Source organism: Falco peregrinus, chromosome 2 (assembly GCF_023634155.1).
Source record: "Falco peregrinus isolate bFalPer1 chromosome 2, bFalPer1.pri, whole genome shotgun sequence".
Taxonomy (NCBI): Eukaryota; Metazoa; Chordata; class Aves; order Falconiformes; family Falconidae; genus Falco; species Falco peregrinus.
Window position 1 is genome coordinate 120,460,438 of NC_073722.1, and position 17,302 is coordinate 120,477,739.

The 17,302-nt window shown below is 47.2% G+C and overlaps 1 protein-coding gene across 1 annotated transcript; it reads right to left on the bottom strand.

The window, feature by feature from the left end:
- Positions 1-12,112: 12,112 nt before the first annotated feature.
- On the bottom strand, positions 12,113-16,917 carry TOB1 (transducer of ERBB2, 1). Its single transcript, XM_055797188.1, has 2 exons — positions 16,648-16,917; positions 12,113-14,060 (listed from the first exon to the last, which is right to left on the bottom strand). The coding sequence occupies exon 2, from the start codon at positions 13,921-13,923 to the stop codon at positions 12,943-12,945; it is 981 nt and encodes a 326-aa protein (XP_055653163.1). The 5' UTR covers positions 13,924-14,060; positions 16,648-16,917; the 3' UTR covers positions 12,113-12,942.
- Between the last annotated feature and the right edge of the window lie 385 nt (positions 16,918-17,302).

The following is a 17,302-nucleotide window of genomic DNA, read 5'->3' on the forward strand; positions in this document are numbered from 1 at the left end:
TTGTCACGGGTTTGAGCTTCTGGGCATAAAATGTAAAGTTCCTGGCCTCCCCTTTTCTCATCTCTGCTCAAGGGAGCCTATTGCAGAAACAGCCCCTGGATTTTGCTGGGTGAGCACCAGGGCAAGTTCCAGGGCAAGTGCTCTCCACCGACCAGGTGAGGATACATTCTGCAAGCGCTCCCCAGCATGATGAAAAAAGTGCTGCTTCTAGAAGCATTTCTGGCAAGGAGGAGGTTCCTAGAGCCTCCGGTGCCACCTCGGGGGGGAAGCAGGGGTAGATGGGCATGCAACTCAGAGCAGGAGCCCCAGACACCCTGAAGGGCTCAGACAGATATTTCTGGGTCGGACCCTGGGGGTTTGCTTCTCTTCCATATTTCCCATGTAAGGAACTAGTTTTCTTTTTCTGGATGAAGCTTTCTTTTCCCTACTTCCATAGCTAGAATGAAAATGCATCTCCCTGTACCTGGCCATGCTGTGAGTGGGGGCAGGTTCTCGATCCAGCTGTGGTGCACTCACACATAATTCCGATTTTTCCTTCTGGGTCAGGCAGGTAAGTGAAGCAGCACCAAGCCTTGTCTTCGTGGCAGGGAGCTGTGCCCTGCAGGAGTCATGCAGCCCTGGGACACAGGCATTGCCTTACAAAATCTAACAGTTCCTTAAAAAAAGCAAACAAAAAAACCCCCCACCACAACAAACAAACAATTTAGATAGAGTATTTTGGTCCTGAAGATCCAGACATTGCTAAGTGCTAACTAGGTCGCTATTCAAATCCCTGTCTTCGTGGCTGGGGTGGTCCAGGTGTGAGCACGTGTGTCTACGTTATGTATCGATTTGTGCAAATCGTGTAACATACGTAAAACTCATTGGCCTGTGAGCTGAGCAAATACACAATAGGTCTGCGAATCCATTATTGGTAGGAGCAGATGGGTTGCTTGCTTAAATAAATGCATTTGCAAACTCGTCTAGGTCTGCTTTCAAAAACACCAGTTTGTTTATGTAACATGGTGTAGCCAGGCTCCTGCACCCTCTGCTCACCAAACCTTCCCTGCCCTGGAGTTCAGGTGCTTTCATTTTTGCATAAAGAAAATCTGAACACAATTAAGTTTTTGCGAACCTAATTAAAAAAAAAATATCTCTTTTTATTTGTAACGTATGAGTAAAGCACTGTTTACGTTCATGCACTGTTAATTGGAAGCATCCATAATATGTCAGTCTGAGGCAGAGCAAAACAGATGCAGAATAAAAATATCTACAATGACCTGGTCCTGCAAATGCTGAGTAACTTTATGCTGTGGAGCAGAAGTGCCTTGAAACAGACTGATGTTACTCATTCCTTCTGGAGCTGTACATAGGGGATGGCCGGAGTCAGCAAGAGCAAGGGAGGGAAATAAAAAGCGACATTTTCCCTTATTCTGCCGTTGCATCCTCAGCTGACAAAAATGGGCTGGGGAGAAGCACATTTGTTTGCTTTGTGGCTGCCTGGGTGGGCGCTGCTCATTCACCTGGGGGAGCCCATTTCCACCCAGCGCCGTGCCCTGCCTCGACGCAGCCAGCTCTCACACCGCACTACAGCCCGCAGCCCGCCACCGCTCCCCAGACACCCCGGAGACCTTCTGCTGGAGAGGAGGAGGAGGAGGAGGAGGAGGAGGAGAGCACGCTCACGTGGCTCATCAGCTGCCTGCGCAAAACCAAGCTGGTGGCTGCAGCCCGCTCCCACAGCACAATTGCGGAGCCACGCACGCGGCTGGCTCTCAATGGCCACCTTTGTTGGCAGCCCCAGGCAGGAGCGGGCAGGCTGCTGACGTGGCACCCGGCTGTGTCACCTTGCCCTGTCCCCTGCCCGGGTGCCTGCCCAGGAGAGCCCTGCCTTCAGCCACAAGCAGGGGCTCAGAGCACCTCCTGCCTCATTTTTACGTTCGCTTTTATGTCTTAGAAAGAAAATGACACAAAGAAAAGAGCCCAGCAGAGGAGGAAAGAGGTGGAGACACTTCCCCTTCGATAGTTACTTCCTTTCTCTTCATTTCCTCCTTTCCCCCCTTCCAGTTTCCTCCCCCACCTGTTGAAACCTGGTTACCACAACAGGATGAACGAAAAAACTGCCATTTCCACGTGTGAAGCTGTTACAATTTTAAATAATTGTTTTTTTTTTTTAAAAAAACCACAAACAACCAATAACCCAGGGGAAGAAAGCATCTCCCCCCCCGCAGCACCCAGCGCCGCTGACCGCCCCGCTCGCCGCGCTGGCGCTGCTTGGCAGACACACTCCCACCCCAGCAAAAGTCAATGTTTGCATTTGTCACGTATATTTATAGTGCATCCTAGAGCTAGCCGTGCCTCAGCGCAGCCTCCTGGGCCGATTGCCATGTTGAAAGGCACCTCCCAGCAAATGTTACTTCATTTCTGGAAGGACAGAGGAAAGAAGAATCCACAAGTGAATCCTGGCAGGAACTGGCTGCAGGGTCCCCGTTGCACCAGCCCTTCAGGTTCTTCCAGCTCACCAGGACAATGTGCACAGTGAAGGCACTTGCTCGCCCAGAGGCCTCCCAGTGCCTGACCTCTGTAAACACCAACACTTCCAGCAGCAAAACACCCAGCACAGACCCCTCACCCTGGGCTGACCGCACCGCAGAAGGACCGTCAGGATAAATCCATTGGCTTTTCATGGGTTTTTGGGGTCTGCTTTTAAGAGGACTTCAAAGAATTACAAGTAATCGTGACCAATTTCCAATTTTCCTTCATTTTGTCTCGTCTGGCATGTTCCTGTACTACTAGGATGCCATTGAGTGTTACACACTGATTAACACCTTTGCTGTGGGCACCGCGCAGCCCAGGTCACCTCCAGCACAAAGGACTTGTGCCCCTGCCTACACCAAGCAGCAGCCCCCGAAGTTCAGTCCCGCTCGACACCAGCTCCTTTGAAAACACCCCCCTGAAGCAGCTGTCCCCAGTTTAAGCACATCCCAATCAAGCACGGGATTCTGAACGGAAGGAAAGGAAATACTACTTTCTCTTTTCCCGTGCTGTGGGAGGGATTGTGCCTTTCACAAGAGACTAAGGCCAACCTTCATGGTGCCAAAGTCCATGGCTCACCTCATCCCTGGCTCCACAGGGAACAGCTGGTGGCTCCGTCATCTCTTCTCTGCTCCATCCTCACCTCCAGACTGGGGACAGCGATACCACAACAGGGCTTTTCTAAGGATAAAAGTCAGTGGACGACTTGGAGGTGCTTTACACCACCAGTGGTATCGTACCCTGGGGTTACCCAGAGCTCTTAAGTGAGAAGGAAACCTCACGGCTCCTCCACAAGGCACAGAACCAGGGTTACACCTTGCGCTGATGGGGAGCGGAGTCCCAGAGAAATCAGAACGGCTGCTGGGAGCCAGGAGCAGGCGAGCATGGTGAGCAGGTCGTGTCCTTTCATTTCCAGCTCTCCACATGATTTATCAAGTGGTTATGGGGGAAAAAAAACCCCCACCAAACCCAAAACCAAACAACCAAGTAAAGAAAGAAAGAACAGGACAGAGGTTATACAGCCTGGGCTCCACTCTGTCTCTCAGCCTACCCAGATAAATGTCGTTATGGGAAAGGCTGGAGATTGGATACAGCCCTCAAGTTCAGGAGCTCTAACGGGGAGTGAAAGAAAAAGCTCTGGATGAAGATAACTGCAGCCATTACATGACTAATCCCAACATCTACAGACATTTTCCCCTCTGCCTGTAAGGGTTATGTGATCCTAAACATCCTTAAGGAAAACTTTCCCATTCTGGCTAGCAGATGACTAACTGCTTGCAAATAATAGAGGTATCTTTTTATATATGACAGAAGACCAAAATATCCAAGATGACAGTGCCCCACAGAAATGACTCAAAGCCCGGCACTCGAGCACAGCTAGCTCTTTCCAAAAAGCAACTGGGAACCAGACAAGTGAGAGCCCGGCTGCAGCACTCCCAGCCAGAATGAGCCCTTTGTTTGAGCAAATGCAAATGTCAGGAGAGGGAATGGGCCAGTTGCCACCCTGCAGCAATGCCCCCGGCAGCAGGGTCGGGCTGGACGGCCCCAGATCTCTCCAGAAAATAGGCAAAGTCAAAACCCCAGCACCAACCACTCAGACCTTTGGAGACAGTCATCTCAAAATCAGTCTCACGGAGGATCCCCATCTCCACTTACGTATCACTCATTTTCTAATTGTCAGCCATACTTCTAAGTACGCGGAGTCCATTTGTGCAGGCATCAAAAAGCCAAACTCATTGGAGATCTCAGACCAAAAAGTATTTTAAAATGTATTATTAGCACATATTGCCCACAGCACACACGTAGAGAGGAAAGGTTTTGGTGACTGTTAAAGGCAGAAGTCTGTCCTGCATAGTGAAGGTTTCCCTCCCACAGTTACCTTTGCTGTAGGTAAACAGGATCCATCCATCCTCCTTTTCTGAGCCTCGGAGGGCATGGTGGTGGAGCAGGACTTTTTCAACAGCAGCAGCGCAGCCATGGAAATCAGCCTGGGAAGGGCTTTGGAATGCTGCAGAGAAAGAAAGGGATAAAGTGTTTATTAATACAGCAGGATTGTTTGTAAGAGTCCCATGTTACCATTGACAATTAACTATAGATCAGCAGAGGAGCATCATTCTCTACCATAAGTATGTATATTTTTAGATAAATATATTCCACAAACATTTTCTAAAGGAAGGCTTTTTGTCTAAAGCATCCACTTCTCAAGCCCCCGGTGGTACAGTGTAAACCATCTTAACTAATAACAATTGTCTCTGCATTTGTTTCTTGAACACAGATCACAACATACACAGTTTATTTGAGAGTGTGTGTATACTCTTGAATTTCTGTCCTCCTTACTCAGCCTCATACACCAGGCAACTGTGAGGCCGGGGAAGGACACAGCCCTGCCCTGAAGAGATTACAGTCTCCATCAGATAATACACTGCAAATTATACATGGTGAGGCACAGACCTCGGACAAGCAGAAGGGGGAGAACAGCTTGGTTCGGGAAGGAAACCAAGAAAAGTAAGTTTTAAGGAAGACCTTGAAGAAAGAAAAATCAGGAGGGGGAAACCTAGGAACTTCAAAGACTAAACAAGGTAAGAGAGAGTTTGTACAGCAGAACATTGGTAAAAAGGACTGATTCACAAAGGTGAGATCCAGATGCTAAATTTAACTGATCTTCTGGTATCTAACTTTGGGCAGGTAAGCTATTCCAAATACCGAATTCTTGCAACCACAGAGACACCAAGAAAAAAAATGAAAGACAACGTCACTGACCTTTGGAAGTTCATCGCCCCCCACCTGCGTGCCATTACTGAGGAGATCATCAAGTCAGCCTTGCTCACAGGTCTCCAGTATCACCAGCAGCTTCGCTTACTCCCCCCAGCCACTGCCACATGGCACACTTGGGGACAACGAGGCAACATGAGACATGGCGGGATGGATGGCTTACAGCCCGTGCAGCTCCACCGCACGATGTCTACGCTTCCCTCCCATTAATTAGGCTAGTAGAGTACCTCCCATAGCAGCTCGTCAAGGCTTTGCCTTCGTTTGTAGACTCAGCGGAGCAGGAACCAGCACAGTGGTGCAGCCAACGCGTTGTAGCGAGGACGGTGCAAGACGTAAGCGAGGCAAGGGCAGGGAGAAGGGACAGCGATTATTAGGTCAGCTGGTGCAGTCGGAAAAACTACACATGCTTTCAGGCACATAAGGCTTCCTCAGGTCTGAAATAGAAGCAATAACCTTAGAGCTAAATACAGGTTGAGAATAATTGTTCTGAGTTAAACTTCATTATATTAATGAATTAGGCAATTTGAGGGAAAGGATGATTGGTTCCTGTTGATCAAAGGGAGGATGCTAGCCAGAGGACAGCTGATAATGGCACTTATGGCACAAAGAGAGAGCGAGAAAGACAGGAATAATTATTACCTAGGGATGGCTGGTGGTAGCAAAAATTACAATGCAAGGTGCAATCAACATCTGTGTGATTTTTATAGCCTAGAGTCAGGAATTTTAGTACCTGGATTGTCTTTTGAAGCAGTCTTGGAGACCTTCCTTGAAGGTCAGGAGTGCGAGGTCAGAGATGCAGTGGTTGATCCTTTACCGAGTGTTTCTGTCCTTTACCGGTTGGTACAAGTTAATTGGAGTTGGTTGCCTCCAGTTGTTGCCACCAGACTGTCAAACCTGTCACCAAACCACACAGACAGGAGGGCGGTGGCAGCTCTCTGTCCTTCTGTATCACTTGGAAATCTGATTCCATTAAGCAGCTGTGGTTAATTGCCAACACTTCTGAGTTCATCACTATCCTTCAGATATTTTGTTTCCTCTGAAGTGCTAGTCCCTGGGAACCTGTGATTTCCAAAGGATCTACATTTTCACATAAAAATTAACTTCTTTGTGGACTTGTAAAGAAAAGCTAGAACATTCTGAAATCTATTTAACTCTGTACCCAGAAGACAAATTAATATGGTGAGGGGCTGATTGTTTTTTACGATTACCTCATAATTTCTAAAATATTCTTGGAGGCCTGAATCACAATTTCTTGAGTGATTTGGTTTGGCAACACTGAAGTGAGTCTTTAAGGACAGGACTCCAACAGTCTAGGAGGCACACATGGAGAGCATCCTCACGCATTACTTAAAAATGAAACATCAGATGTTCTCAAGCAAAATTTGATCGGTGGCTCTAAGCAGTTACTGAATACAACATGAGATTCACAAATACCTGCAAAGTAGGTAATTGCCCCAGGTGTTCACGTTTTCACAGGTAGCCAGGAATCTTGGACTCTTCCCACTAAACTGCCAAACAGGGGTGCTGTGTGTATCTGACTGACCCCGAGAGACACAGACAGACCGAGAACCCGCTGGCTTAAAAAATAAATTGTAGTTACCTACCACATCTGAGACTCAGCGGGGAGTTAAAGGCTCAAGTATAGGCTTAAAAACACTGAAACTACTTGTGACGAGGCTGAAGCAACCTGTTGAAGACTGGGCAGACAGTTCATGGCACAGCTGGGGCAGAGCCCAGCAGCCCCGGTTGCTGTGCTGGTACACGGGATGCTTAACCTTATGGTCTACCAAAAAATCAAAGAAGAATTTGTTTTAGTTTGTAAAATCTGTATGCAAATCTAATTTTGACCAGCAGCAACTTCAGTGAGTAGGCTGGTGCAAAATTTTCACATGATTTGTACTGGAGGAATATATACTTCCGTATCTATAGAAACACCCACAGAAATTCTTTTAGAGAATCACAATAGTCAGTATGTGAGATCTCACTGCTCCGGAGGCCTTCTGCTCCGATGGTGGATGAATCAGACTCTATATACCATGGACAATGAGAATCAAGTGCTTCACTTTTATATGCATGCCTTATTTCAAAATGTAAAGGTCATCCCATACACGTTAAGTGAATTGTACAATGGAGGAGACTCTCAAAGGCCACAGAGACTAAAGGCAGTAAAAGGAGAGAACAGTAGGTCAGCCTCAGATGTTCCTGTGGCATACAGAAATCGGATGAAGTTCCTTATCGACAGCAAAAGGCCAGCAACTGCCAGCTAACGGCTGACACCTGCTCACAGTGAATTTCAGTGGAGACAGAGGTGGGAACCAACACAGAAAAGGGCAGTGACTTGCCCACAGACAGATCCGGAACGTGGGGTGCCTGAGTTGTCATCCGTTATCCTATGTTCTTCGCTAACCTGCCACCTCCCATTTCCATCAATGTGACTAACAGCTCCCAGGCTGTTGCGTCACTGGATGAGGCTGCCCGAGCCGCCAATTCACCCAGTTGCACGAGACTGTGAGCACCTAACAGAACCCTGGACCGTATCCCGACATCCAGTAGTTCTTTACGCTACATCTTTAAAGTGAAGCCAGCTCCACCACAGCCTACCCAGGGCAGAGGGAGAGGGTACCTTCTGGTGGCCAGAGCACCACGTGCTGAGGTCTTCCACGGCACAGCTGCTCCTGGCATCCAGCAGCTTCAGAGATGAGGTCTGACGGGAGCTGAGTCCAGCTGCAAAGAGCGGCGTGAAAGCCTGGTGCAGCAGAGCAAACAGCGAGAGGCAGCCAACACAGGCAGCAGAGCACGTCGGTCCTTCCGAGGATGCTGTGGGAGAGACAGAAAACACAAAGGAAGGGTTATGGGTGTAGCACGGAATGAATATATTCTGCCAAGGAAAAAAAAAAAAAGGTGGTTTTCCAGGTCTGCTTTTAATTGCATTAGCCAGGTATAACCTTCTCAGAGAAGCTCACAGGGGCACTGAACAATAATTAAAGCACCACATTCCCAGAGTCCCCTTTTGTTTTATGCTATGGGCAGCCTTGGAGCCAAGGGGACGAGGGAATGCAGCGCAATGAGCTCCAAGAGGGCACAGAGGCTATAGACTGTTCCAATGTAATGTAATGGTGTCCCAGCTCTCAGAGGAGAGGATCTCTGATTTCAGGCCTCTGAAGTGCTAAATTACCAAACGAAAACTACAGCAAGTTCCACCAAAACTGCAGCCATCAATACTACGCGTTGTTCTTAACAAACAAAAGCGGACAGAATAAAGGATGGGGGTCGAGGGATGTCTGCGCTGTACGCCACGGTTTTTTCTAAAAATATTTTACACCTGCTACTCCTGCACACTGATCATATTTTGTCTATGAGGTAGAGAACTCGTAGCGCCAAGGGGAATGTGGTTTATGTTCCCGAGCCTTAATGCTTTTTCCCTTCTGTAACGCAAAACTCCTTACTACCGTCACTAAAATAAAGCCAAGAGGACAAAAGTCATACGCGCGCTGCCACAGTAACAGTTTAACAGTTCCTCTCACTCATCTTTGGAAACAATCCCTTCAGCAGGATTTTACTGCTCTGGCACTTCGATTTAGCGAACTTTTTATGCAGCTCATGAGAGGAATGCGGCCAACTCTGTACACTCAATTTAAATCAACTTGCTGATGATATAAAAAAGAAGTGCTGAACCGCCGGTTTGCTTCATCTGCTCCAAACCTACCAACACAAACTCGGAGGTATTTATTCCTGAAACGTTAATAGAACAGTCTGGGGTGCCAGATCAGTACATGAACTCTGCTTTGATCCCCTGCCGGTCCAAAGAGCTGATTTAACAACTAGTTGTTTGGTTACTTGATATTTCAAAAATGCAACTGGGCTGTTTGCTACCGACAGGCTTTTTTGCACGTTGGAGTCTGGTGGGAGCACAGGGCGCAGGCAGCCGGGCAGGCTGGATACATCTGCCACGGGCGTCTGCAGCAAGAGGCCGCACACGCCATGTGTAACAGCATTCGAATTTTGCGTGGAGGAGGAGGGATGGACCTTCCTGGGGCTTACACCCAGCCCTCAATTTGTGTAAATTAGTTAGTCGATTAGATAGTTGAAGTTAAGAGAACTACAAAACTTGTACTCACCGGGATGCCAGTGCCAGCGCAGCCTGTGCCCTCTGCGTTCACATCCGTAGCAGGCACCTCTGAGAACACGATGCAGTAAGGAAGCACTACGTACCGTGAACTCCACCTGCGAGCTGGCTCTCCTTTGCAGAAGTAATCGGATCAATTTGATTTTGGCGACCGCTCCCAGACTTCTGATCAAGCGTAAGGTCCGTTGTCTACCCACAAAACAAATGTAGCACAGACAGTAGCCGTCCATCAAATCCTTGCTACCCTGCCATGACAACGTGTCTCTGAGCTCCATTTCACAAAATTACGGTTTTTAGAAGTTAATGGATTGTGCTGAAACGAGCAAGCCTTACAGACGAAAGTGATTTTAATTTGTGCTTGGGTGGGGACCTCGGGTGCAGAGACAGGATGCACTAAGCAGCATCAAGGGGGATGCGTACTTACAGTGTTACCCTTTTCTTTACTGTAAATTAAAGACATCTTCCGAGGTTTAACTTACACCGGCAATTTTAAGGAAGTAAAATTGCATGTTCACAAGAGAAAATACAAAAGAACTTGCACAACTGAGCAAATGCTTCCTTTGCCCCCTTTACTCCTCCCGACACCCTTTCTCTCACAGAAACGCACTTACCTGACAGCACGGCTCCAGAGCAGAACACCGGGTGTGTGCAAATTAAACCAGAGATTGCCTTGGCAATCGTTTAGAACAGAACGTTGCAATGTATATGTCTGAGCTAACAAATCCAGCACCAAACTTTAGCAAAAGATAAATAAATGGGTGAAGTAGACTGAACAGAAAGCACTCATCTTTAATTTCTGTAAGGAGTAAGGAAAAGCATTACAAATTTTCACACTTGCATTCTTCGGAGAAAACTGGAAGCTCTCCCTACAGATTGTCTCCTTGCAAAGCACCATAAACAACCCCGCTTATTAAAATCTTTGTATTAAAAAAGGTGCTGCAAAAAAAACACCTTGTTTCCAGAGATTCCTCCTTGTTGCAAACCACTGCCCTTCGTACGCAGAGCTGGTTACGGTGGAAGTGAACAAATCAGCACGGGAAGAGGATAAGCTCCATGACCTTTAAGACAAATGATCTCAGTTTAAATCACAGGAATAGAAATATTAAGAGAACGTGTAGTACAGTCTCCACTGTCAACTTGCTCAACGTCCTACGCAGTTTAGGTATTACTATTGTATTTTAAATAGTAAAACTGTAGTAGAGTCTTATAAAGTCTAGGCATACAAATAGAAATAATACACAGAGATAACATCCTCCATTTTCCAGTAATTGAACCAGTATTTTTTTTTCCTAATTCTTTTTCTAATTCCTTTTAAAAGCAAAGTCATCCACTTTAAATTAGACACCGAATTATGCACTTCTTAAGTACAGTCCTGTCCACTGATGTGCCGTTAGTGGAAAGATAAACCAGATGGCAAACTCAATAAAAAGGCGCCAATTAAACAGAGACAGTTGAAGCCTAAAAAACCCTTCGCTCCATTATTGCTTTTGAATTGGTTGTCATGGCACTGGAAATTGATACCACTGTCGGCTTCACATCTCCACCCAGCTCAGGTCTTCACAGCTCTGTCCAAAGCAAAGGTCTCACGCGGGTGTTGAGAAACACCCTCTTCCTTACAGCACTAGGCCATTTCCACCAAAGTTCTGCTCACACCAAACCAGGGGTGTATGTGTGCACGCAACTTACACCTTTTGTAAAATCAAGTGCATCAAACAGGAAAAGACTGATCTTCACCCTCCAATTCCAGTTTCAGAATACTAAAGCTCAGGTAATTTTAACCTGTAGGTTATTACTCACCACCATGAGCCAAAGGACCACCCACTTAGCATGTCTCTTCCCTTTCTACAGCTGGAACTTCCACGGAAAATAAGCTGATGTTTGTTAGACTTACTTATTAAAGTTGTTGAGGTTCTCTTCCCCTTGACAATGTCCACTAGCAAGGAACACTATTTGCCAAAAAGATGGGAGAGAGTAAGGGATGCAACTTCAAAATAGCCCTGGAAAAGCTGAGTTGCTTTGTCAGCCTCTGAATTCTTTCTCCTCCCACTCACATTCACATTTTGAGAAGCTATTAAGTCAAAATCGGTAAAATCCACTAGAATAAAACCCTTAGAATGTCACATTGTAGTTGCATTACATTTCACTCTTTTAATACAGCATAAAAAAATGGAAGTTTACAATGAGTTAGTAAACTGTAAATCAGCACTTTTATTCAGTTTAGTTTCTGAGCTATTAATCCCTAATACAGAAACAGAACGCTGATGCACTGGTCTAGGACCTCTCGAGATAATAGTTCAAATCCATTCTGGTGCCATGGCAAGTGAATTTCACTGGATCACCTGAGTCCCTTCTAGATACATCATATCACACAATAACTCACCATTCACAGAGCTTACAGTCTTAACTCTCAAGGAAAAAAACAAAATAAAATTACCTTCTGACTTCAGTGAGCTGCAGTTACAGAAAACAAGCGAAAGTTTGCTCAAATAATTGTAGGCAAACACTTAATCAGTCTATGTGCTTTGTCAGTAGTATTTTAGGTAAAGCAACCCATTATTGTGGTGCATCAACACAGCAACGCTTTCCATTGCTCCTTTGTGAGGCACTGAGTCAGACTTTTTTGCATCATTAGCACTGACAACACAATAAACGCAGCGCTCTGATCTTCAGCAGAACAGTAAAAACAAAGACCACAACAGTGAATTAATTTTAAAGAATTTTAATACAAACTTAATATAAACTATTTCAGTCCCTCTTAACATGTAAGACACTGACTCAAAATACTTTTATACCTTTTTTCAAGTATTGCACAATGTAGGTACAAAATTAATATTTACGATTACATTTTCTTCCATAATATATAGCAAAAATCTTTAAACTTTTAACAGAAAATACAATTTGTGTTTCTTTTGAAAAAAGCAAATATTTCGTACATTTTAATTCCACCACTAAGGAATATTCTGTACACAACTTTTTATTTTTTTTTTTTAGAATTGATGTCTTTAAGATGGATATCTTACAATTTCAGTAAAAAAAATACAACATGAAGCTGCTGCAGCTGTCACAGATCACTGTAGTAAAAAGATATAAATGCAATACCATGTTGTAGAAACAATATATATACTCTGATATTTTACAAACTTTGTACTAAATTAAATTATACAATTAGAAAAAGACCAATAAACCCACCTATTAGTGCCAATTTTTTAAATATATATATACATATATGCTTGTGTACATATATATATAGACACATGAAAAAAATCAGCCACGACCTTGCTATATCTTAAATACTGTAAGAGGCCATATTTTGAGAGTATATTTTTGTAATGTACAGTCAGTATAAAATAATTTTGTGCTTGGTTGGCAAATGAAAAAATGATGCATGTTGTATTTATCTAACCAAGCCTGAATGTATTCATACTACAAGCCTTAAAAAAAATCTCAAGAGGTGGAAAAAAAGATACACCCTTGGGTACGTGCATTTTAACTTGTACAATAGTATTTACTTATATTTCACTTTCGGTTTATTTTTAGTTAGCCATAACTGGCTGGAATTGCTGGTTAGAATACTGCATGTTGTTTAAACTAAAATTCAAGCCATCCACAAAAGACTTCTCATTTAGACCTCCATAGGCTGCAAACATATCAAAGGCATTACTGTACTGGAGAGGACTGAGGTTAAGGGGGCTGTCACCAGGAAAGATGCTACTGGTACTACCTTGACCCTGCATGTTGGGGAAAATGAACTCCTTTGCGTTAGGAGAAAGGGCAGAAGTCTTCTGCTGCTGCTGCTGCTGCTGCTGCTGACTGCCTAAGCCAAGCCCGTAGAGAGAGTGCATGGAGGAGGAAAGGCCTTTCTGCTTCAACAGGTCATTGACATTCAAGCCAAGGTTGGTGGGAGAAGTGCGGGCGACCTTGTTGCTACGGCCGCTATTCTTCATTTTGGTCGAGCCAAACTTGGTGGCAGCAAATGTGGCAGTGGTGAAGGTTAAAGGCTGAGTGGAGCGGGGCATGAAAGTTGGGCTCACAGCAGCAGAGTGACCAAAGGGAGGAGAAGGAGAACTAGACACTGAAGATGCTGGGTCACTAATTGGCATGAACACCTGGGCCTCTGGGTTAAAGCTGTTCTTGATTTCCTTATCCAACTCACATCCATTTTCATTATCATCCACATAAAGCACTTTCACTGGTCCCTTTTCACCAATTTGGTATGAAACCTCAAATGGGTCAATCCAAACACTAAGATCCTGAGGCAAGTTGCCACGAACATCATCAATGTCCAAACCACTCTCTTTGGATGCTTGTTCTATGACTGGGTCCACTTTCTCCCCTATATGTATACATCTAAACCCTGATCCTTTGTATGGCTTTTCTGGATACCAGTGCCCTTCATACTTCTTCTTAAGAAGTCTTTCAAGCTCTTCACCAAAAATGTTGACACGTCGTCTGGGAAGCTTATTGTACAAATATGAAATAATAAAATTGAGTGCTACTTGGATTTCAAGCTGCATAGTTGCTATGCCACAAAGTTATAAGTCTGTTTCAAAACCCGAAGAAGAAAGTGTTCAAGATGCCACAGGGGAACAAAATTTCATTCAAAGTGCTGATTCTAGTTGATTATTATCCTTCACCTTGAGTGCTCTTGTTCCTTTAAGAAAAAACAAAAGCAAACACATCCAAATAAGGAAAGTGTAAGATCAAGCTCTAAGGCCTATTCTTTTAGCTTCACTTTTTGCATAAAATAGGTTACTTTGTAAGGCAAAAAATATGTGCATCAAACCACTTATGTTCATGCCTGCGGAAGGTGAGGATGTCAGCCACATTCAGCACGACTTACGAACAATACTGCAGAAGATGCACTAGGCGTGTGTTTACATATACAGCATGGGGCCTTTCAAAATCACATGAGCTTGCCGTTTAGTTATTCACAAAGCAGCAAGGATAATTTTTAAAGCATCACAGAACTGCCAGGCCTGTCAAGGGTTCAGTTACCAACCCATATTTGAATGATTTATAGTACTCAGCTGCAGAATTTAGCACCAGGCTATTAGTTTAGCCTGAAAGGTCTTCGGCCAAGGGTCATTTATCATTTTAAAGTTTGCAAACATATTGGCTGCACTGTAAGGTGCAGTATTATAAAAATGTGAACAGTTGCTTCAGAAGATTTCACACAAGTAATTAAAATTATGCAACATTTAAGTCCAAGCAAACCATCTGCATAAACTGCGCATTGGTGAAATTATGCTAACCGAAGAGAAAATGTCCGCTGCACATATACATACAATTCTTCCTCAGAATAGCTAAACTGGTAATGCGGTCAATGCATACAAAATAGATGCATGTATCTTCTGTCATAAGGGTGGCAACGACCACGAAATGGTTACAATACATTAATTCACAATTTTTCCCCTTTCTACAAATTATTCTTTAGTATCAGATGTAATCTACTAATATATACAAAATTCACTTATCGCGCTGTCTGTAGTTCAGATTTCACAAAGTTACTAGAGCTAAGAGCTTTGGATAGCCTCAAAAACGACTGCTCTTCTTCTCCACGACTCCATTTTATATTAAATATAAAATATGGTTGCCACTCCTTCACAAAGAACAAAAGAGAAATTAGCTATCTAAAGTTAAAGGGACAAGATTCAAGCATTAGCACACATACTGCTAACAAAAATCCTGCAATACCTTGGCATAAAGGTACTCATCCAGAGGAAACACTTTTGTTCAAAAAGTTCCAATGAAACAAAATAGGGGGTTGGGGTTTTTTTGGCTCAAGTGAAATGCCCAATGAGAATTTCAATTAAGAGTGTCCTTTTCTGCACTGCATCACTATGAACAAAATGTAGCGTAGCTGTCACTAAAGATTAGAGGAATCAAAGTCAGTATGAAAATCCTTTGACAAAGTGAATACAATGCTTTTTTATTTCTTGCTCCAAATAATCTCCTTATAAAGTCTGGAACCCTATTTCCAAGCCACTCGCGTTCTCCCCAACATGGTATGGGAATAGTTTGAAAGCTTGTACGATAAGGCGACCTTTAAACGTTTGCTGGATCAGCACTGGGTGGGGATAAGGAAAAGATCAAGGACAAACAGAAGATATTTACAAAAGGGCCACAATCAGTACAGAAAAGCTGATTGGGTGGGTTAGAAGGGGCATTTAAAAATGATTTATTAATCCATCTGTTTCGTTTCCCTTCCCCCCACGTCCTTTAGGAAAGAAATGATCTTTTCAAGGCGCACCGGGTGGACGCTATAGCTTTTTCTTAAGCCCCCAAACTACGGTACAAGCAGCTGGTCAAACAAATGGAGCTTGATCGTTTCCAAGTTGGTTTGTTTTTGTTTTTTTTTTTAAATATGTATGTTTTATGTAAAGAGGACACCCTCTCCCAGCGGCGGGGTGCTGCCGGGCAGAGCCCCGGCCGGGGCAGGAGCCTTAAGCGCGGTGGGGAGTTACATAACCAGGCAGTCGGGTCTCATTAGATTTCTGCTCACAGCCTGGGAGCTCCGGCAGCGGCGGGGGGAGGAGGAGGAGGAGGAGGAGGAGGAGGGGGCGGGGGGGGGGGAGAGGAAGAGGAGCATTTTCTAAGACCGTCAAAGAGAAAATAAAGCTGAGGATGGGAGATGACTAGAAGGAGGGGGGCGGGGGGGGTTCAAGGCCCCCTCCCTCGGCACTCAGGCCGGCACCCCGCGCCCGGTGGCGCCCCCGGCCGCCCCCCCGCCGGGCAGGGTCCTGAGGGCGGCTGCCAGCGCTGCCCGGAGAGGCCCGGCCAGGCAGCAGCGATTAGTCAGCCGGCAACGCTCACCCCTCCCAGGCTGAGCGCGTCCAGGGACCGCCTTGGGAGGGACCCTCCGCCGCCCGGCTTCCCGGGCCGTGCCCTGGCCCCCAGCCCCCGGCTCCGAGGGGCTGCCGGCGGTCCCCACGCTCTCCTGTCCCCCGGCTCCCCGCCGCCGCGGCCCCCCCGGCACTGCCCCTCCCCGCGGGGCCGTGCCCGCCCCTCTCCCCGGCCGCGCGGGGTCGTGACCGCCTCGGCACCGCCGCCTCAGCCGCCTCAGGGCCCCCCGCCGCAGCGCCCGGGGCCGCGCCCGCCTCAGCCCTTCGCTCGCCTCACGGCCGGGCGGCGGCTGCCCCAGCCCCCCGCCTCAGCGGCTGCCGCCGGCCCGGGCCCCGCCGCCCAGCGCACACCCCCCGCGCCGGCCGGCGCCCCCGCCCTCAGCGAGCGGTACTCACCCGGGTGGGTGTGCGGGGGGTAGTGCAAACAGTCCCGGCGGGGGTGTGAGTGCGGGGGGGGTGGGGGGGCGGCTCAGCACCCGACCCCCATCTCCGAGAGCCGGCTCCCTCGGCGAGGATGGGAGGGGAAAGGAAAGAGAAAAAAAAAAAAGGGAGGGGGAGGGTTGGAAAAAAAAAGGGGGGGGAGGGAAAGGGGGGGAGGGCTGCGCTGCTCACACCCCCACGACGGGCGCGCTCGGCCGCCGCAGCTGGGCTCCTTCTGCTACTGCCTCCCCGCCCGGCGCGCCCCCATATATCGCCTCCCTTCCCCCGCCCCCCGCCCGGCCCCGCCCCCGCCGCCCGCCCGGCCCGCGCCTGCCCGTCACCCGCCGCGCCCCGCCCCCGGCCCCGCCCCCCGCTGCTGCCGCCCCTTCCCCCACCCCGGCGTGGCGGGGCCGCTCTCTACGTCAGCGAGCGCCTCACCCCACAACACCGTTGCGTCACTGCCGACGTCAAACCCTGCCCTCGCGCCCCTCGTCTCCGCAGGGAAGGGTGGGGGGAGGGACTACATCTCCCATGACCGCCGCGGCGGGGGGGGGGGCGGCCTCGGCCCGCGGGGACCTCGGCTGCGGCTCCGCGGAGGGCCGGCCGAACGGCGGCGGGGAGCGGGGCCGCC